This window comes from Hyla sarda, chromosome 1 (assembly GCF_029499605.1).
Source record: "Hyla sarda isolate aHylSar1 chromosome 1, aHylSar1.hap1, whole genome shotgun sequence".
Taxonomy (NCBI): Eukaryota; Metazoa; Chordata; class Amphibia; order Anura; family Hylidae; genus Hyla; species Hyla sarda.
In genome coordinates this window covers 101,690,768-101,713,555 of record NC_079189.1, presented here as the reverse complement: position 1 = coordinate 101,713,555, position 22,788 = coordinate 101,690,768, and the positions used below count along the sequence as shown (strand labels likewise).

The 22,788-nt window shown below is 41.8% G+C and overlaps 1 protein-coding gene across 2 annotated transcripts in view; it reads right to left on the bottom strand.

Moving 5' to 3' along the window:
• The window catches only part of ZDHHC2 (zinc finger DHHC-type palmitoyltransferase 2), a 128,747-nt gene that overhangs the window by 4,271 nt on the left and 101,688 nt on the right, over positions 1-22,788 (bottom strand). For both annotated transcript variants that reach the window (XM_056558804.1, XM_056558796.1), the window contains 3 exons: positions 16,032-16,158; positions 14,530-14,622; positions 7,563-7,675 (listed from right to left, as the gene is read on the bottom strand). In XM_056558804.1, the coding sequence (XP_056414779.1) occupies positions 7,563-7,675; positions 14,530-14,622; positions 16,032-16,158 (333 nt within the window). The remainder of the gene's footprint in view (positions 1-7,562; positions 7,676-14,529; positions 14,623-16,031; positions 16,159-22,788) is intronic.

The following is a 22,788-nucleotide window of genomic DNA, read 5'->3' as shown; positions in this document are numbered from 1 at the left end:
AGCGTGAGTCACTTGATGACTTTCTCTTTACAATGAACATCAAGTCATGTTTTAGGCAAAGAAATTATGCAGAAATGCAGAGAATTAATTTTTTTTTTTAGATCAACTGGCTCCAGAAAGTTAAACAGATTTGTAAATAACTTCTATTAAAAAATCTTAAAATCCTTCCAATAATTATCAGCTGCTGAAGTTGAGTTGTTCTTATCTGTCTCGAAACAGTGCTCTCTGCTGACATCTCTGCTTGTCTCGGGAACTGCACAGAGCAGAATAGGTTTGCTATGGGAATTTGCTTCTACTCTGGACAGCTCCCGAGACAGGTGTCATCAGAGAGCACTTAGACAGAAAACTAAACTTCAGCAGCTCATAAGTACTGAAAGGATTAAGATTTTTTTATAGAAATAATTTACAAATCTGTTTAACTTTCTGGAGCCAGTTGATATATATATATATAAAAAAAAGTTTATTTTTTCCTGGATAACCCCTTTAATATTCATATCCACAATACTTGTAGGACATTCAGGTCATAGCTTACCACCATCTGGCTAGACAGAGAGCAAACATTAGGGAGATTGATGATATTATTTGGGATGTTCTTCATCACATCAGCATTCTGTCAGTGTAATGGATGCTACACTGTATTACAGACAAGGTAACAACTATCTGAATCTCAGATAAGGCTGCACTTGTTTAGTCAGTTCAGCAAAGAGCTGGATGTTTTGGGTATGGACCTCTTGGCAGGTTTATAACAAACATCTGCTGCACCAGATTTAGGTCATGCTCACAGAGGACGCATATGATGTGGACTTTCCTAGAAATCTTGTTCACATACTGCATAACAAAATCTACACAAAAATGCTGTGAATTTAGTGTGGATTCTCCCCATGAACTTCCAATGCTCCTATGCTTACTATTGTTTAGGAAGGCCCTACTGCATTTGAATTGGGAATTAGAACCATTGACATTATGTGAAGCTATTGTACACATAGTTGAATATGTGTAATGAAAACCCCCATAGGGTCAGCTATTTTGTGAAGAAAGCAGTCAAAAGTGTATGTTTTTAAAGGGGTACTCCGCTGCCCCAGCGTGACATCACGCCACACCCCCTCAATGCAAGTCTATACCCCCTCCCATAGACTTGCATTGCGGGGGCGTGGCTGTAATGTCACGACCCCCCACAGTCCGCACCCATCGGTCTAAGCAAACGCCGGGTGCTGTACAGGAATTGCGGGGGTCCCAGGTGCGGGACCCCCTGATCAGACATCTTATCCCTTATCTTTTGGATAGGGGATAAGATGTCTAGGAGTGGAGTACCACTTTAAATACTGTGGTAACATACAAAAAAAAAAAAAAAAACATCAAATAACATTACCAAATGGACTAACACAAGCAATATAGGAAACATCATCTTTACAACCACATGGAAGAAAGGTTATCCAGTATTAATAGCAATAAGTAAGCAGTATACAGCTGAACTGCTATAATGATCTCCTGCATGGAACTCAGGAGCGCCATCTAGAAAAGAGCAATTTAAATAACAATTGAGCAAAAGTAACAATAAAATACAATCTGGTCTATCCTAACTGGAACAGACTGGATAGTAAAATATACACCCGGAAATCAGCAGATTACTGGAGTAGAGGCGGTGACAGGCTTTGATCATGAACAGCCAACAACCTGCCATTCTCTCACAGGACCAGAGCTTTGGGGCTGTCGCTGAGGTAGAGGCTGCTCCGTGTCGAAGGAGACACCCATTTGGCATAGATAGTATCCTCCATGTTGCGCATGCTATACTGTCGATGAAGGTCAAAGTAAACAGGAAGCCCCAGCTGTAATTTATGTGGGCCTTTTGTAGTTCAGGCGTAATGGGTCACAAGGTCTTGTGATACACTAACATGGCCGAGGTTAACATTAGCAAACAGTGGGACTGACATAGTTAGTCCAGACTCGCAGCGGCAGGCAGCAGCTAGCATAATATCCCGGGCCTCTGGGTAATGGAGCTTCAGAACCATATCTTGGAGAAATCAGGGATTTTAGGCTTACCCAGTGCCTTGTGGATCCTCCTGATCACGCTCGGGAAGGAGGGCAGAAAAAAGGTGCCTCTTTTAGACATGTAATGGATTCTGGCAGTCCTCAGATTTTGATGTAGACTTTACAGGAATGGCTCCTCTTGGTCCTCACATATGAGCTCCAGGACCTCAATATGTTTGCCATGGTGGGAAAGCTGTTGTTCTGACATCTATTCCCTGTTCCAAATGGCAGGTCACTGCCCAATTTCGTGATCTCTACAGCTGCTGCCAGCTCCTGTTTAAAGGGGTTATTCAGGAATAGAAAAACAGAGCTAATTTCTTCCAAAAAACTCTCCCCGTCTGTCTCCAGGTTGGGTGTGGTATTACAACTTGGCTCCATTTACTTCAATGGAACTGAGCTGCAGAACCACACCCAACCTGGAGACAGAGGGGGAGCAGTTTTTGAAAAAAAAAAATCTCTGTTTTTCTATTCCTGGATAACCCCTTTAAAGTATCCTGAATAGTGTAAAGCAGGTCCACTGTGGCAATGACAGGACCCAAAGTCACAGACTTTCTTTGAGCCATATTTCTAATTATCTGGGCATAGAGAAATAACAGTTTGGTGTGTGCAGAGAGAAGGTGACCTAACGCGGCATAGAAACCAACCGATCAGGTGAACAGTAGGCAGGCATTAAAGTGCTGAGTTCCAGAAAGTTAGAGTGCTGTACATGGAAGAGGGAGACTACTCTAGGCTAGGGAGAAATCCAGATATAATGCAATGCAAAGCAGTAGGGTCAGGCGAAGACTGCTACACTGTATTTATGACACTGCTGTAGAGGTTATAAAGATAGAACTTCTCTCCCTCTGTGAATTCAGCCACTAAATCACTCTTGGAAACAGAAAGTCCAATGCTATATGTAGAATTTCTCCGCAAGAGGGCATAGTAGGTCCGTTTGAGCAACTTTTCAGTAAGAAAACGTTCCTGATTTACGAAGAGTGTTGTGTAGGTTTCTTTGTGGGTTTTAATTGCCTACAATTTTTTTTCAACAGTATTACCAAGGTTTCCCTACATTTGACACTTTTCCCTACATTTTGCTTTTTTTTTTAAACATGCTCTGATCTGTAGGGTTTTCTTTAGCTCAAATCCACTACATTTTGTGTGGAAACCTAAGTAAATATGTTGGATTTTTGTAAAAATGTCAGGAACACACCCCTTTATGTGGCCACGCCCCCTTTTCCTGATAGCCACGGGTTTTTCTCAATTCTGGTGCAGACAGAATTTCTGGTGCACAACCCGACAAAACTTGTCGGGTTTGCAATAGTAAATGAGGGCCAATGTGTTCCAGAATAAAAGTTGCCGATAATAGGAAATATTACATCCAAGGGCTATCACGCCCCATCGTAGGCAATCATTGCTTTAACTGAAAAAAGCACAGCTCCGCAGGATGTTCTCGCATAGACCTTCCAGCTGCATTCTCACTGTATTGGTCAGTGTGCCAAGTATATATATATATATATATATATATATATATATATATATATATATCTGAGTAGGTGCAGGAAATGTTCAGGAGTATTATAGCTACTCAATATGTGAGATCTGCCCCCCTCACCCCATCAGCATATTGCAGTAAACGTAAGCAGATCCTGCCACATTTTGGTGCTCTGCGATCCCTGGGCACACTCTGGTTTACATCACTGTGATACTGCTGGCAGGGACATGCAAACGTACAGAGTGAGTCTCTCCTTTTTGGATTCTCTCCAGATGAAGAGGGTGCCAGCAGCAGTCCAGGGGGATGAGCTAGAGTGGGTATTTTTGTGGGTGGTTATGCCAGCTGGCCATAGAATAAGTATATTATTTTAGTACCCTAAAGCAGGAGCTCTAGCAGCAAGCTCCACACTCATTTACATTTTTGCTTATTATTAAGTGGGCAGCCATATTGCCTGGGGTTCTGATATGCTCTGTTAACAGCATTTAGAGATATGCTTTTATTTATTGGCTTCAAATTGATTTTTTTTTAGATAAGCTCAGTGACCTATGCAGGGGTCATTGTGCAGGAGGTGAAGGGGGGTTATGAATATCGCCTAGTGTGAATGTTGGATCCTGTGATATCTATAAACTGATTCACTGTTCATTGTAAACCTACCTGTGATGATAAGGCGGACAATGATGAACATTTTTCCACACAGAACTGAAAATCGATTATAAAGCTTAGGGTCCAGAGATCCAAAATGGGAACATCAGCTGTAACAAGCTAGATCCATTGCATCCAATGTTACATCTGGTGCCCAATAGGCTAATATGTGGCATGGCATAGTTTCCCCATATCAATGGTAACGCTGCACACAATATTTGTTGATATGAGACCTGCACACTGGATGGCACCTATGTTAGATCACCGGATATGTGAACCCAGCCATAGTGGCCAGGCTGAAAACTGCAAGATTTTAGGATTATTTTAATATATAAATAGTAAAACAAAAATTATTAAAAAAAATTAAAAAATGGCAGAAATTCATAACATAAGACTGAATAAAAACAGTAGACCATTTTCTGATGACAAATAGACCTGTAATTACTAGAACGATCTCATTTTTAGACAGTGTAAACCTAAGAAGGACAGTCATCAAAAGCACCAGATTTATGAAAGTGTATCAGGCTAATCCAACCCCAAATCAAATACAAATGTTGGTGCATTTCTCATGCATGCCCCTTTTAAGCAAGCCACACACCTTTTACACAGACGAGGCCCCCTATGTTGGACCTGACAGAAAAAGTGTCTAAAACTCCTAATAAATGTGGTGAATGTAAGACAGCTTTTTGGTGAAAATTGCACCAGTATTCTGGCAGATTTTCAATAGTATATCTGGGCTATTAGCTTAAAAAATGTTAAAATGTTTACTGTACTATAAGCTCCATTAACTATTTTAGCGAAATGCAATGGGAGACCCACACAGTTTTTTGTCAATATTCCTGACCAGACACTTTTAGTAAATACTTGTATTTCCACCAATCGCTAGCTACTGTATATCCAGGAGACTTAGAGGGGAGCCCGTCAGATCGTGCAGCAAGGTACTTCCCCTTGCTATTTCTAGTGGTCAATGGGGTTCTTGACACCGAGACCCTGACTTTTGATATGACCCAAATATAGGCCCAAACTTTTGATATGTCTGTTTTTTAAGTGAACAGCACAGTTGTAGGTATATTCAAGACATGTAATTACTGACATGTAAGATCTGACTGGCTAGAACAGCCAGTTCTCAAATCAGGATGGCAATGACAATACCCTGCTCTTAATGGGGGCAGACAGATGTAGTCCCACTGTCTTAAAGGGATACTTCACTGCCCCAGCATTTGGAACATTTTGCATTGAGGGGGTGTGGCGTGACATCAGGAGGAACGTGGCCGTTATGTTACAACCCCCGCAGCCCGCATTCAGTGTTCAGAACCAAATGTTCAGAACGCTGGGGCAGTGGAGTACCCCTTTAACGGAAAACAAAGACAAGATCAAGTTCTGATCGTGGCATTTCAGATATGGATCTGGCAAGAGACCATAAAGGGAGCCAAACAATATATACACTACAATATAGCTATCACCTGAAAACTAGTTGACACAGCTACAGTATCTTTCCCATTTAACCCCCCCCCCCCCCCCCATGCACATAAACATTTGACTTGGTAGAATGTTCATGAGTTTCTGATGGAAACAAAGGCAGGTAAAGACGTGTATTAAAGGGGTATTCCAGGCAAAATAAAATAAGCCATCATATGGATTTTAGGTGCAAAATTGAAAGGGTTATGATTTTTAAAAGGAAAAAACGAAAGTGCAAAAACAGAAAAACCCTCAGTCCTTAAAGGGGTATTCCAGGCCAAAACTTTTTTTTTTATATATCAACTGGCTCCGGAAAGTTAAACAGATTTGTAAATTACTTCTATTAAAAAATCTTAATCCTTCCAATAGTTATTAGCTTCTGAAGTTTTCTGTCTAACTGCTCAATGATGATGTCACGTCACGGGAGCTGTGCATGATGGGAGAATATCCCCTTAGGAGCTGGACAGCTCCCGGGACATGAGTCATCAGAAAGCAGTTAGACAGAAAACAGCAACTCAACTTCAGAAGCTAATAACTATTGGAAGGATTAAGATTTTTTAACCCCTTAAGGACCAAGGACGTACCGGTACGTCCTTGGTCCTGCTCTCCTGATATAACCCGGGGTTACACAGTAACCCCGCGTCATATCACTGCGGGCCCGGCGTCATAGTGAAGCCGGGACCCGACTCTAATAGCGCGCAGCGCCGATCGCGGCGCCGCGGGCTATTAACCCTTTAGCCGCACGCTCAGAGCTGAGCCGCGCGGCTAAAAGCGAAACCCAAAGTGGCCGGCTAGCTCAGTCGGGCTGTTCGGGATAGCCGCGGCTAATCGCGGCATCCCGAACAGCTGACAGGACAGCGGGAGGGCCCCTACCTGCCTCCTCGCTGTCCGATCGCCGAATGACTGCTCAGTGCCTGAGATCCAGGCATGAGCAGTCATGCGGCAGAATCGTTGATCACTGGTTTCTTATGAGAAACCAGTGATCAATGATGAAGATCAGTGTGTGCAGTGTTATAGGTCCCTATACCTATAACACTGCAAAAAAAAAGTGAAAAAAAAAGTGAATAAAGATCATTTAACTCCTCCCCTATTAAAAGTTTGAATCACCCCCCTTTTCCAATAAAAAAAATACAGTGTAAATAAAAATAAAAATAAACATATATGGTATCACCGCGTGCGTAAATGTCCGAATTATAAAAATATATCATTAATTAAACCGCTCGGTCAATGGAGTGCGCGCAAAAAAATTCCAAAGTCCAAAATAGTGCATTTTTGGTCACTTTTTATATCATTTAAAAATGATATAAGTCCTATCAATGCAAAAATGGTACCGTTAAAAACTTCAGATCATGGCGCAAAAAATGAGCCCTCATACCGCCCCATACACGGAAAAATAAAAAAGTTATAGGGGTCAGAAGATGACAATTTTAAACATATTAATTTTCCTGCATGTAGTTATGAAGTCCGACAAAATCAAACCTATATAAGTAGGGTATCATTTTAATCGTATGGACCTACAGAATAAAGATAAGGTGTCATTTTTACCGAAAAATGTACTACGTAGAAATGGAAGCCCCCAAAAGTTTCAAAACGGCGTTTTTTTTTCTATTTTGTCGCACAATGATTTTTTTTTCCATTTCACCGTAGATTTTTGGGCAAAATGACTGACGTCATTACAAAGTAGAATTGGTGGCACAAAAAATAAGCCATCATATGGATTTTTAGGTGCAAAATTGAAAGAGTTATGATTTTTTAAAGGCAAGGAGCAAAAAACTAAAATGCAAAAACGGAAACCCCCCCGGTCCTTAAGAGGTTAATAGAAGTAATTTACAAATCTGTTTAACTTTCCGGAGCCAGTTGATATATAAAAAAAGTTTTTGCCTGGAATACCCCTTTAAATAGGCAGTGTTCTCTACAGGTAAGAACCGCATCCAATATTATATCAAAGATTCTGGCACTTTACCATGTTTCCCCTTCTCTTCATTGCAGCTGCTCTCAGTCCAAGACTGGGTATCAGTCAGCAGGTGACTCTGAGACTCGCGGAGAGGTTTGCCTGGGAACTGATGGTTGTCAGCACTAGTGTAGAGAACAAAACAAAAAAAGTAAAAGGTAAAATTCTTTTAATCTACATGAATTCCACGCACATTGTCCATATTCATCAATATGGTGGGTTAGGCATTTCTTTCACAATAGGCATGCATGCAAAACAAAGTTCTGCGCAGGACTATGTGTCACACACTTGATCGTCATGAAGATCGTTTTTCGACATGGTGCTATAATAAATTTAGGATTTTATGCTTGGAACATGGTGCTGGAATACTTTCTTATCTTCTGTGCATTGGATCATACTCTGCTGGATCATAATGCTAGACTGTGTTGGCAATGAGTGGATAGCTTATTTCTATACAATTTTGTCTCTATAAATTATTGTGCGTATTTACCTTTTATGCACTTTATATGGCTTTTAAAGGGGTTATCCAGGAAAAACTTTTTTTTATATATCAACTGGCTCCAGAAAGTTAAACAGATTTGTAAATTATTTCTATTAAAAAAATCTTAATCCTTTCAGTACTTATGAGCTGCTGAAGTTGAGTTGTTCTTTTCTGTCTTAGTGCTCTCTGATGACACGTGTCTCGGGAACTGTCCAGAGTAGAAGCAAATCCCCATTGCAAAGCTTCTACTCTGCGCAGTTCCTGAGACAAGCAGAGATGTCAGCAGAGAGCACTGTTGCCAGACAGAAAAGAACAACTCAACTTCAGCAGCTGATAATTATTGGAAGGATAAAGATTTTTTAATAGAAGTAATTTACAAATATGTTTAACTTTCTGGAGCCAGTTGATATATAAAACATTTTTTTGTTCCTGGAATACCCCTTTAAGTATACCGCTCAATATAGAAGCTGCAGCCTGTGGATTTATAATCTTGTCTGTAAACATGAACAAGATATCTTCCTATAGACACCCTGGGGACAAGGTTTAAAAACTGGAGCAAAAGAAAAGTTGAATAATTACCCATGGCATCTCAATCAGGACTCTGAAAATATGGTTGGCTGTCATGGGTAACTACTCCAATTTTCATTTGCCCCAGTTTCTGAATCCCCCATTGTTATCCCTCTAATGCAGTGTTTCCCAACCAGGGTGTCTGCATATGTTGCAAAACTGCAACTCCCAGAAAGCCTGGACAGCCAAAGGCTGGGAAATTTGTAAATAACTTCTATTAAAAAATCTTAATCCTTCCAATATTTATTAGCTTCTAAAGTTTTCTGTCTAACTGCTCTATGATGATGTCACGTCCCGGGAGCTGTGCATGATGGCAAAATTTCCCCATAGGAACTGCACAGCTCCCGGGACGTGAGTCATCATTAAGCAGTTAGACAGAAAACAAAAACTCAACTTCAGAAGCTAATAACTATTGGAAGGATTAAGATTTTTTAATAGAAGTAATTTACAAATCTGTTTAACTTTCCGGAGCCAGTTAATATATAAAAAAAAGTTTTTGCCTGAAATACCCCTTTAAGTACCCGTGCAAGGGGAGGGGTATGCCTGGGCACTATTAACCATTCACCTCCCCAAAAGGCAGACTGCTTGTATAACTGTTAGACAGTATGTAAAATACATAAAACCAACAAAGTTAAAACAACATGGATCAGTTCATATGTGGAGTGGGTTAAGGGAGCTGGCGATAATCAATAATGAAACAATAATTCACGGCGAATATTCATACCCGATGGGGCTCTTGAGTCAAAAGTGAATTCCCAAAATGCCTCCCTGTCGGCCAATTTCTTACGCAGACATCCCTTTCTCACTCCAACATTTACATGTTCAATTGCATATATTTTGATTCCGGTTACACTACCTCCATGTACAGAATGAAAGTGTGCAGAGGCGGCAGAGCTGTTGCAGTTAGTTGCATTACTGCTATGATTAATATGTTCCAATGCCCGTATTTTGAGTTTGCGTGTTGTGTAACCCACATACATCAGATTACACAACACACATTCAACAATGTATACCACGTTGCTGTAATTGCACCTAATGTAGGTCTTTATGTTGAATGTTTTGGTGCCATCTGCATTTTAAAATTTAGTGGGTTTGGCAAAATTGCATGTACGGCAAACTTTATGTCCACATTTGAAAAAGCCCTTTTGGGCTAGCCATGTACTGTTAGACTGTTAATCAACTGTAGTTTGCACTATGTGAACCCAACACAAAGATGGGGGGGTCGGCACTACAACTCCAATCCGGATGGGTGCAGCTGGAGGTCCGCAGTAGATCCCCCTGGCTAGCAGACAGTCCCCCAAGAAGCAGTGCTCTATCCCGTAGCAACAAGAAGCTGGTCCAATGAACTCAGAAGAATGAATAAGGATGGCACTTTGCAAGGCAGGTACAATTTTCATTTATTCACAAACATCAGCAGGTAGAAGGTACAGAGAGGATACAGGTAGGATCCAGTAGAAGCCGCGTGTAACCGCGAAACGGACGTTGATCCCTTGTCCGCTCCCTCTCTGTACCTTCTACCTGCTGATGTTTGTGAATAAATGAAAATTGTACCTGCCTTGCGAAGTGCCATCCTTATTCATTCTTCTGAGTTCATTGTAGTTTGCACTATACTTGGTGACAGTTTGTCCGCCAGCATAGGTGCCCTTTTAGAGAACAATATTTTTGACCTTGTTAAAATGGGAGGAGTAAGTGAAGGCAAGAACAGGTTTATGGCATCGTTCTCTGGTAATTTGTGGGGGATTAATCAATTTTGCACGATCCTTACCCGCTACGATTTGTTTGGCTCTTTTTAATGTATGTGAGGAATAACCCCTACATTCGAGTCTCTGTTCCAACTCACTGGCTTGCTTTTTGTAACTTTCAGGTTCTGTACATTTTCTTTTAAGCCTAGTGAGTTCACCTACCGGTGTGGAGCGTGTAGTATGGAAAGGATGACTGCTATCAGCCCTAAGCTCCAACCACTTGTTCAACGCACCCCGGGGTATCTCAAGGATTCCAGGGATGTACTTAGAGCAGTTGAGGACATGAAGTGGGATCCCAGGCTTGCATGGCTGTCATGCGATGTCATGTCGTTGTACACGTGCATCCCGTGGAACACCGCCATGGAGGCCCTGGATTACCACTTAGCCAAACATAGCAATTAATCCCAGGATCTCTGTGAGTTTATTAATATGGCAGTCTGGTTTCTCATGTCCCCAAATAATTTTATTTTCAATAGGGAATTTTTTGTTCAAACCAGTGGTGTTTCGATGGGGGCCAGACACTCCCCGTCTTCGGCCAACCTTACCATGTCGTTTTGGGAGTCCAAATACATTTTCTCCATGGATAATCCATTCGGTGACAGCATAAAGTGGTGCGGCCGATTTATAGACGACCTTCTCCTTGTTTGGAGGGGGGATGTCGTGGCCGTACCACTGTTTGCTGAATATCTGAATACCAATCCATATAATTTAAGGTTCACTCATCATACTAATCCTACATCTATAGTGTTTCTGGACTTAGAATTAATAGGTAGACCCCATGAAATTATTTCAGTTTTCACCCATCGTAAACCCATTTCAGGAAATACTGTCCTTAGGGACGATAGCAATCATCCTTTCCATACTACACGCTCCATACTGGTAGGTGAACTCACTAGGCTTAAACAAAACTGTACAGAACCTGAAGTTTACAAAAAGAAAGCCATTGAGTTGGAACAGAGACTCAAATGTAGGGGTTACTCCTCACATACATTAAAAAGAGCCAAACCAAATTGTAGTGGGTAAGGATCGTGAAAACTTATTAATACCCCACAAATTACCAGAGAACGATGCCATAAACCTGTTCTTGCCCTCACTTACTCCCCCCATTTTAACAAGGTAAAAATATTGTTCTGAGACATGTACATCTCTTGAAACAAGATGACGTGCTATGTAACATATTACGGGAGGGCTGTCATGTAGTCTCTAAAAGGGCACCTAAGCTGGCGGACAAACTGTCACCTAGTATATTGCAAACTACAGATTCTAACAGTAAATGGCTAGCCCAAAAGGGCTTTTTAAATGTGGACATTAAGTTTGCCGTACATGCAATTTTGCTAAACCCACTAAACAATTTAAAAATGTAGATGGCACCAAAACGTTCAACATAAAAGCCTACATTAATTGCAATTACAGCAACGTGGTATACATTGTTGAATGTGTGTTGTGTAATCTGATGTATGTGAGTTACACAACACGCAAGCTCAAAATACGGGCATTGGAACATATTAATGATAGCAGTAATGCAACTAACTGCAACAGATCTGCTGCCTCTGCACACTTTCATTCTGTACATGGAGGTAGTGTAACTGGAGCCAAAATATATGCAATTGAACATGTAAATGTTGGAGTGAGAAAGGGATGTCTGCGTAAGAAATTGGCCGAAGGGAGGCATTAGTGCTGGGCGGTATACCGGTTCATACCGAATACCAAATTTTTTCCCCTGTACGATATAAATTTTTCCCATAACGCAATACCGGTTGGGCCCCTCCCCCCCCCCTCGAATGAATTAATTACACTGTCCCCACATCGGGGAACAAATCATATGTGAACCGCGGGCGCTGTTCTGCTTCTCCCCCCCCCCCCCCCAATGAATTATTAGCCCAGCACTGCACTGTCCCCCACATCGGGAACTAATCATATGTCACCAGCAAGCGCCACTCTCTTCGTCCTCCTGTGAGTTGGGGGCCGCCGGCACTGAAACTCTGTACTGTACTGCATATTCCTTGTGCCCGGGCTGCAAAAATAAACAAAATAAACTTTAACTTACCTTCCTACGTTCCCCCGTGGGCTCAGCCTATCACCGGCCGAGGCAGGACATCGCTGCGGCCTATGATAGGCTGACGGCTCTGTGATGTTCCCATCCCCAGCGTGAGGCCGTTACCAGAGCAATGGGGGAGCGTAGAAAGGTGAGTTAAAGTTTATGTTGTTTATTTTTGCAGCCCGGGCATAGGAATATGTAGTACAGTACAGATCTCCAGCGCCAGCAGCCCGCAACTCACAGGACGAGGAGAACAGTGCTTGTGGGTAACATGATTATTTTCCCGATGGGGGACAGCGCAGTGCTGGCCCGTTTACCCCGGGGGGGGGGGGGGACTGGGGTTAGAGAAGAAGCAGCGCCCACGGGTCACATGATGGAGGTGGGGGGGAAATACTGTTAAATACTGAGGAACCGCCATAAATTATAGTGTGATACACATTTTTGGTCATACCGTCCAGCTCTTGGAGGCATTTTTGCCAATTCACATTGGACACAAGAGCCCCATCTGGTATGAATATATGCCGTGAGTTATTGTTTCATTATTGAATATCGTCAGCTCCTTTAACCCACTCCACATATGAACTGATCCATGTTGTTTTAACTTTGTTGGTTTTATATATTTTACATACTGTCTAACAGTTATACAATCAGTCTGCCTTGTGGGGAGGTGAATGGTTAATAGTGCACAGGCATATCCCTCCCCATGCACAGGTACTTGATTCCTCACCTGCAGACAGACTGACATCACAGAGGAAGAGTGCATGCGCTCGAAACGCGTCTAATGGTACGGTCGGTTTTAACAGTGTGGTTTGATCTTCAATAAAGCTGTCTTTCATGAAGTGTTGGATCATCTTCTTCTTCCTAACACATTGCACCTTAAAACCTGTTCCCAGCCTTCAGAATGAGGGTAAGTGTCACTTCCAACATCGAACAAAGGAGAGATCCAACCGATCAACCATTGAACAAACCAATGTGCCATGTGCCAGAGTGGGGGGGGGGGGGGGGGTGAGGCACAACTCTCACAGGCTTCAGTGACGTTGTGCCTGCTGGAGAACGCCCACTTTCTCCTGCTGGGAGCTCACACAATGTGAGCAAGGAGAAAGGTATTATACAGAGCTTTTTAAAGCTCGTAAAAAAAATTGGAGGGCAGGAGGGGTGTTAGGAGTTGTTAGGGAATATAATCTGTCAGAGGCCATATGCCCAGCATATGCCCAGAATGGATTAAGCATGTTAGGGTCCCATCTGACAAGAGGCCACCTCCGCGTGGTGGATGGGGGACACGTTTTGATCAAAAAGTGTGCTAAGAGCCTCCATTTATTGACCAAGAATGCTGCAGCAACCTTCTTTTCTGTATACCTTATAATCTGAGTTAAGTGTTAATAAAAATGATGTTTATTAAACTAAAATAAAGTTTGTAAACAAAAAAATGTCTAATATACTAACCTTTTACATTTAGTGTTAAACAGACTACACATTACTACAGCTTTCTTGTTTTTCCTATCTTGATCAAATTTTATCAGTACCTGTTTAACCTCTGTATTGCTGTTTTTAATGTTTTGGAATAAAAGAAGATTTTACAGCGGGCAGCATTTTCAATGCTGTTTATACACCTATACAACAGTACAGTTTATACACATTACGACAGTAGACTGCAATTGACTAATGTGACTTTTGTGACTATTGTTTATCTCAGAGCAATGATGTAGTAATGTGCAGATCATTTGGATTGAAAGCTCTCAGCACTGACTGAAGTGACCATGGTGGTTGGGTGAACGCCACAGCCTCTTAATTGATTACACTGCTAAGTACACCTGCATGCTGTATATCTAGTTTCACACATTCATGTGAATGGGAAAAGACTGCAATAATATGGGGAGGCTGTACTCTCTGTAGCTGCTTCAAATAGCTGATAGTTGGGGGTGTCAAGACCCGCACTAATATCAGATTATCCCATTAATATCCTAAGGACAGACCATCAATATTGTGATCTTGGAAAGCACTTTTATATATGAAGAAGGAGTAAAACCCCTAAAGTGGCAGCCTGTCTGTATATCCTGTTTCTTTTACTATTAACATTCAATGTATCCTGGGATAATTTAACACAAATTTTTAGTGCACACCAGATATTAAAAGACAAGAGCATCAATCTACCTTTTAGCTGCTACATTGGTTCCAGAAGGTGTAGATGCTTGCTCAGGATCCTGGTTGACCAGACAGGTAGGAAATGAACAGCCATCACCTAAGCTGCAGACATAGATGGAACAATGACAAAAGAGTAGTTAATTGCGTCAATAACAACTTGGTTGCAGCAAAAAAAAAACAAAAAAAAAAAAACTTTGACCTCTGCAGATTTATTTTCTATTTTATAATAACAAAACAGACAACAAAAAACTGTAATATTGTGAAATACATAAAAACATGACATTTAAATGAAATATCATATTTTATGAAGCCCTTCTACTTTCTCCCACATTATAAATGTGTCTGAAGAAGTCGGCAGGGCGTCAGAGTCTCATTTGTGAAAAGTGTTGGAAAACAGTATGACCTGGCACTGTTTTAACTAGGGATGTCCCGAATGTAATTGTACTTGTGCAAAAGTCCCCGATACTGATACCGGCTGATCATGTGGATGCTGTACATTCAGCAGATGAAGAAGCAAGCAGAAAGACATGGCAGTAAAGGACTTCAGCTGCGTGCAGTGTCATAATTATTATTGTTTTTTGAGGGGATCAGTTGGGAAAAATTACATAAAAAGGGCATCTACTGGGGGCTTCTACCTAATAGGGGGGGATTCCCTAGAAAACTATTGGGGGCTTCTACCAAATAGGGGGATTCACTACCTACCGGGGGCATATCTTGTTTATGAGTGTCAGCGAGGGTCTCATGTTTGAGTTTCGCCTAAGGCCTCTCAAAGTCTAAAGCATCCACTACTTTCACATTACATTTTTACAAAAGTATCGGTAATTGGTATTGGTGAGTACTCAGTCTTTAAAAATGGTATTGGGACATTTCTAGTTTTAACCCTTCTAAGATAAAAACAATTTTAGCATTGAGGATGCAAGGAAAGGTGATCAATATACTTGGTGGGAAAACCCTTTTAAAAGGAATGTATCATCGAGATATTTTTTCTGATTACAAAAAGATACTGAAACATGTTCTTTTTTTAATTCATTTTTTTGCACATTATTATGGGGGCTGACATATTTCCTGAGCATTTTTAATAGCATTTAGAGATATGCTTTACAACAGGGACCATTCACATGAATTGGAAATGTTACTGGGCGTTCTCTCTGACCTTTTCAGAGGTCAGTCTACAGGAAGAAGGGGTGCAGACAGTGTGTATCTCCGTTATCTCCACACTGTCACCTTTCACTGTACTCCGGTCTATGTTGATACGGAGGAGACCACTGGAAAGTGATCTATACAGCTTAGTTTAAGGGCTAGTGGACACAATGGAAACTCCAAGATTTCAGCATTACTATAAAAAAATTGATAGTAAAATGAAAAATGTGTAAAAAATCACCAAAAATTATTTAAATATAAAAGAAAACTTTATTTAAACAATAGTTATTTTTCTAATAACGCATTTCCTTTAAAACAATGACAGATTCACCGGGATGTGTCAGATTTCTTTATTATGATGACTACTTTACCTTGTAAATACAGGCAGCGGCCAATATTTCTTCTCATCTCCAAATACTTGTCGTAGATTTTTACTAAACCCAAGACTGAAGCCATTTTTGTCTGTGCCATGCCTAAATACTGGTGATCTGAAAGCCTCTATTGGGAACAAAATAAAATGAATAGTTACAATGAAAACAGCAATACATGGCAGAGAATATAGAACCTCCTTTAGGAAATGTAAATTAAAGGAGTACTCCGGTGCACACTTTTTTCATTTTATCCCGTCCGGGCTGCAAAATAAAAGAAAACAAACTTTCTCTTACCTGCCAACGAGCCCCCGGAGCTCCGGTACAGGTGTTTGGTCCCCGGGCTGTATCCTTCTTACTTACTGTTAGCCCAGCACGTCACACGGAGCTTCAGCCTATCACCGGCCGCAGCGATGTCCCGCCTCGGCTGGTGATAGGCTGAAGCTCCGTGTGACCGAACACCTGTACCGGAGCTCTGGGGGCTCGTTGGCAGGTAAGAGAAAGTTTGTTTTCTTTTATTTTGCAGCCCGGACGGGATAAAATGAAAAAAGTTTGCACCGGAGTACTCCTTTAAGATTATAGTAGTTTCACCACTATGCACCATTTCTTTAGTTTACATGCAACTAGTATAAATATAAGGCTGAGTTCACACCTGCACTGCAGGTTCCATCATAAATACTGGTCACCACAACAGAAACCTGGTGGACCCTATTAAAGTGAATGGGGTTCATTGGGCAATGTTGGTGTCCGGCATGCAACGAACCTGGCAGGAATGTTTTTTCCATAAAAATTTAAAATACACTAAAACTGTAAAATAAAGTGACCCTAAAGTTTCAGGTTAAGAAATGAAGACACCAGTTTATAAACATTTAGGGGGAGATTTATCAAAACCTGTCCAGAGGAAAAGTTGCCCATTTGCCCATAGCAACCAATCAGCTTGCTTCTTTCATTTTTAACAAGGTCTCTGTAAAATGAAAGAAGCGATCTGATTGGTTGCTATGGGCAACTGGGCAACTTTTCCTCTGGACAGGTTTTGATAAATCTCCCCCCTTAAAGGGGTGCTTACACATCTTATCCCCTATCCAAAGGATAGGGGATAAGATGCCTGATCGCGGGAGTCCCGCCGCTGTGGATACGCCCGCGATCATGCACACGGCACCCCGTTTGTAATCAGTCCCCGGAGCAAAACGCTCCGGGTATGATTATGGGCGACTACAGGGCCGGCGGCGTGTGATGTCACGCCTCCGCCCCCGTGTGACGTCACGCTCCGCCCCTCAATGCAAGCCGACGGGAGGGGGCGTGATAGCTGTCACGCCCCCTCCCATAGGCTTGCATTGAGGGGTAGAGCGTGACGTCACACGGGGGCGGAGGCATGACGTCACACGCCGCCGGCCCTGTAGTCGCCCGTAATCAGACTGATTACAAACAGGGTGCCGCGTGCATGATCCCGGGGGTCCCCAGCGGCGGGACTCCCGCGATCAGGCATCTTATCCCCTATCCTTTGTATAGGGGATAAGATGTGTAAGCACCGGAGAACCCCTTTATTCTTTTCACAGATTTCATAAAAATCTTTGGCTTTTTTTTTAATTTATTTTTTTATCTGAAATGCATTTATTTTGGGATAAAAATCACATTATACAATTTTTATAATAACATTAGGACCATGTGGCTTCTGCAGTTTCTACATTTATCACTGTACATATCAATCTGAAGGACCTAGATCACAGTAATATCCGGCTGAGACCTCCTCTGATGGATTCCCACCATCTCCTAGACGAGTGGTCTCCAACCTGCGGACCTCCAGATGTTGCAAAACTACAACTCCCAGCATATTGCGAATTGTAGTTTTACAAAATCTGGAGGGCCATAGTTTGAAGACTACTGTCCCAGAGGATCATCTAAGTTCAGTTATGATTAAATCAAAGTATTCAAGCTGGGTTTACAGGATCAGATATCATTGTGATTCTGCAGCTTGCCATGTACAGAGATAAATAGAGCCCAAAAAGTTCAAATACAATTTTATTTTTATCCCAAAATAGCAGCAGTAAAGAAAGAAAAAAAAAAACTCCCCCATAGCCTTTAAATTCCCACAGTAATCTGTGTTTCCTGCTGAAAGCGTGAAAAAAATATCACATTCATCCAATTTGTTTCATCTTCCTACTGAGCAAATCTAAGATCAAAGCTGTATACCTTGGAAATAATGAATAATTCATGTCTACTAAATGGCAATATCCATAAAGCTGTATGTATATATACAATGGTCCTCATTTACTATTCTAAACCCGACTTGTTTTGTCGGTTTTTTTTGGCGCATCGTGCGCCAGTCTGCGACACGATGCGACATTTTTTCCCGACGGACCCGATGTGGATTCTCCCAAACCCGAAAAAGGGGTGTAACCCGACATTTCTGAGCTTTCCCACGTATTTATAAAGGTTTCCAACCCAAATTTGTTGAATTGTTGTGGATTTTTTCCCGACAACTCAGAGGAGTTGGAAACCAAAACCTACAAAACCCACGTGCGACAAACAGGATGCGACATAATAATAAATATCAGGGGAAAAAAGCAATCGGGTAAGAAAGCAAGATAGACTTACAACCCGATTTTCTAAGTAAATGAGGGCCAATATGGCGCTATGGAGGGGGAAGATACAGATTGCCCCGTAGCAGCTATATTACAAGCCAAAAGACAAATGGTCCCTACTATACCATTCAATAAAGAGAAGTGCTATATCCAAATAGTGTAATTGGCAAAAAGCGCTATAGGGGACTTATAATGCAATAATATGTAGAGGAACACTGAAGATAATGATGATGACGTTTCTATACTAAAGCCAATGTAGTTATGTAGAAAGTGTTACTAGTGTGCCGACAACTGACAGTAATTCCCTGCAGTGATGTATATAGATCACAGTCATATACTCTGTATAGCCAACGTGCTGACAGATAATAATGATAATTGCACTGGTGGTTATTGAGAAACTAAGTAGCAGCCACGTGCATGGATAGAAACTTTGTTACAGAGGGTATCGATTACCTGTGGGAAAGTAGCTCTTGTTCAGTGTCTCGGAGAGAGATGTCCGTGATTCAGATGAAGTGCTTGGAAGTCCGTGCGAGCGGCGGGGAGAAAACGCCCCGGCCGGTGGCGTCTCAACCTGCACGCTGCTGTATTGGAAGTAGCTGAGTCCCGGTAACTGAGCGTGACGTCACGATGGTAAGTGAGTGGGGCCAAACATCCAACGGCGTTTTGGAGAATAGACGTTCTCCTTCCTCAGGGATAGCGCGGCCTCTTAGGACCCAGCTTTAAATCTTTAAAGTCCTAAGAGGCCGCGCTATCCCTGCCTCTCCCCGCCGCTCGCACGGACTTCCAAGCACTTCATCTGAATCACGGACATCTCTCTCCGAGACACTGAACAAGAGCTACTTTCCCACAGGTAATCGATACCCTCTGTAACAAAGTTTCTATCCATGCACGTGGCTGCTACTTCTTTTCTCAATAACCACCAGTGCAATCATCATTATTATCTGTCAGCACGTTGGCTATACAGAGTATATGACTGTGATCTATAAACATCACTGCAGGGAATCACTGTCAGTTGTCGGAACACTAGTAACACTTTCTACATAACTACATTGGCTTTAGTATAGAAACGTCATCATCATTATCTTCAGTCTTTCTCTACATATTATTGCATTATAAGTCCCCTATAGCGCTTTTTGCCAATTACACTATTTGGATATAGCAATATCCATACAGTATATTAACTTTTGTACTAAAACAGAAGTGACCCATAGAATAAGGTGGGTTCACATGACAGAATATCTGTGCAGAATTCCACATGAATCTTCCATACTGACATTATGCAGCAGTTGATTTCAATAGGATTCTGCTGCTCTGTTCACATGGCAGAATTTCCGCGGCAGCAACATCTGCTATGGAAATCCCGATTCTGGAGCAAAAACATGTTCAACTTTTTTTGCGGATTCTACAAGGAATTGGATTGTCGTCTATGAGATGGCGCATTTCAGAGCAATCCTATCGCTGACATGCTCTGCCGCTCCACTGTCTGTGGAATGTTGCGGACGGAGATTTTCCGTGCAGACATTCCACCGTGTGAACATAGTGTGGTGCCCCGGTACAGGAGTTATACCCCTGTATCCTTACTACCCTGTCAGGCAGCTTCCCTGCAGTGTCCCCTGGGCTCCCTGCATCTTTTCCCCTTGTACAGATATTGTTATGCTATGTAATGTATATAAAATGTTGTAGCTTTAAGAACATCTGTCATGTGATTGTAACCCAGTGAGGTGTCAGTGACCATGTGACCTATGGGACCCCTCCTAGTCTCCCCCATATAAGCCCTGGGAGGAGCTAGCTTGCTCTCTTGAGTTCCTGTTAAGTCTTTGCTGAACCACACTGCAGTCAAGTCCTAGGTGTATGTCTGGAGTCCAGAGGAGGCCTAAAGTCTGTCAAGCAGCCACAAGTCTACAAGTCCACTACCCCCAGGTCAAAGTCAGAGCTGGTAAGCTACAAACGGGGTAAAGTCAATCAAGTCAAAGTCAACCTGTCTTCAGTCAGCGTGGCCTTCATCAAAATTTTCCCAGTCCACTGCAAGTCCCAGCAAGCCCTAAGGTATCTGAAGTCACTGGTCACCTCTGTCGGCCTGGCTAAGCTGTATAGACTATTCCACCTGTCTAATTCAGTAAAGCTACTGTTGTTCCGTAACTTGGTGTCGGAGTCATTATTTCCCCCATGCCTAGCCCAGGATCCAGCGGTATTGAGGATAAACCACACCATGGCATCACGAATACAAGGGGTTAATGCCATCTGCCCCTAGGGTATTTCCATCTGCCCTGCATCACACCCTCTACCATAATAGCCTCAGAGTTAAGGGCATGTGCTAGAAATAGCATCAGTTTTTTTGTGACTTAACATGGAAATAGCGTAAATAGCAATTCCTGATGCAGCGATTTTCATTGTTGCCTTCGAAGAGCTATAACATTTTTAACTTTCTGTTGACAAAGCTGTACGGGGCTTATTTTTTGCAAGACAAGCTGATCTGCTAAATATAAAGGCAACCTTCTAACAATAAATAACTGTCCAAAGCAGAGAACTTCTTTAGTTCATAAGTTTATCTAAACACAGAAAATGAAATCAGACAATCTGTCGCACAATGGACACCAATGGATCCCATTAACTTCAGTGGGTCTGTCGGGTTTCTTCCTGGTGTCCATTTATTTAGCAGGATTTGACCAGACAAAAAAAAGAATGACTGATTTTGAACCCAGCATTAGTAGATGTTCTGCAGAAGAAAATAAAACCAATAGCAAATAAATACATAAAACAAAATGTAACTGTCTAATTTGTATTTTATATGATGCTGGGTACGATCATGTATACAAATAGGCCACAGGCATCTCCTCAAAGAGAACATTGTTCCTCATCAGCTGATAAAAGAATTTACATTTTTGGTTGCAATTTATCTGGAATACACTTGGGGCTGAACGCCAAAGGGCTGTTAAGTGTGTTAAGTGATTCACGAAATCTTTCATGGGAATTTCTACTTTCCAGTCAGCTTTATCAGCTTAGTTTTCCATTCCCAGATCAGAGGCACAGACATTAAACAGTAAAGACATTGTGATATTTTGCAGTGTAACAAATATGCAATGTAAGAAAATCCACATAGCTACTAGCATCAGCAAGTTCAAAAAAGTCAACAATAAAAGGACATCTAAGTATGCACAGCGACAAATACATCAGTAAGTCCTTCAGTAATCTTACGCTAAACTGGTAAAAGGTTATTCATCCAATTACAGCCCATTTGCACAGTCACAATTTGCTTGTTTCTGAGGAAAACTATAATAACTTGTGTGTGAAGGCAAATCAATAAAAAGGAGTGATTTTACTGCTCTGTGTATCTGTCAGTATCATGATACATATATTCACATTAGTAGGAATAAATCTTTATAGTAGTATGGGGAGGGCTCACTGTTAGTGTTAGCAGCAATAATAGTCTAAAGCCATATATATGCTGTATAGACTATTATTGCTGCTAACATTATTTTCCCTTACGTCCTAACCAGTAGCACAGATAGGATATTCCACTCCCCCGTGAACTGGTTAGGACAGATGGAATATTTATTGAAAATAAAACAATTAATTAGTGGAAACACACCCACAGTACCATGTATAAGAAGGAGGGTCACTCTCTGTCCCCTTGTGTTTTTTTCTGTCCTCCCGTTCAGTGGGATAGATGGTGACCCCCCTGTCTCTAGGAGCAATGCCTGGGGGTATCTTATTTTTTTCATTAGCCTAAGGCTATTGGCCTTTATTTTCTATTATTGTTTATCTTATTTCATATTACTAAATAGTTAGGGGTTTTAGCATGAGAATCAATGATTCTCATCTGTGCTCCCTTTCCTTCCCTGCCAGCGCTTACCAGTATCTGCCGGCTTCTCGGGCGCACGCATCGATGCGATCTTCGGTCCGGAAGTGCGTCAGCGGCGTCTGACATCACTTTCCCTCTCTCCAATATGTTCCCCGCTCGGTTTTTCGCCGTTCTTCTTCCCAGCTCCTCTAAGCTTGGGTACTTGTCAGCTCGATTTATCTTGCCGCTCTTTTGGGCTCGCTACCTTATATAATTGTTTCTTATATTCCCATAGATCATATCTACGGAAAGCTCTGCTGACCGTGAGGGTTCGGGTAAAAGAACCGCCAAACGCAAGCACCTCTCTTGCCACGATTGCAACATCCCGCTTGAGGAT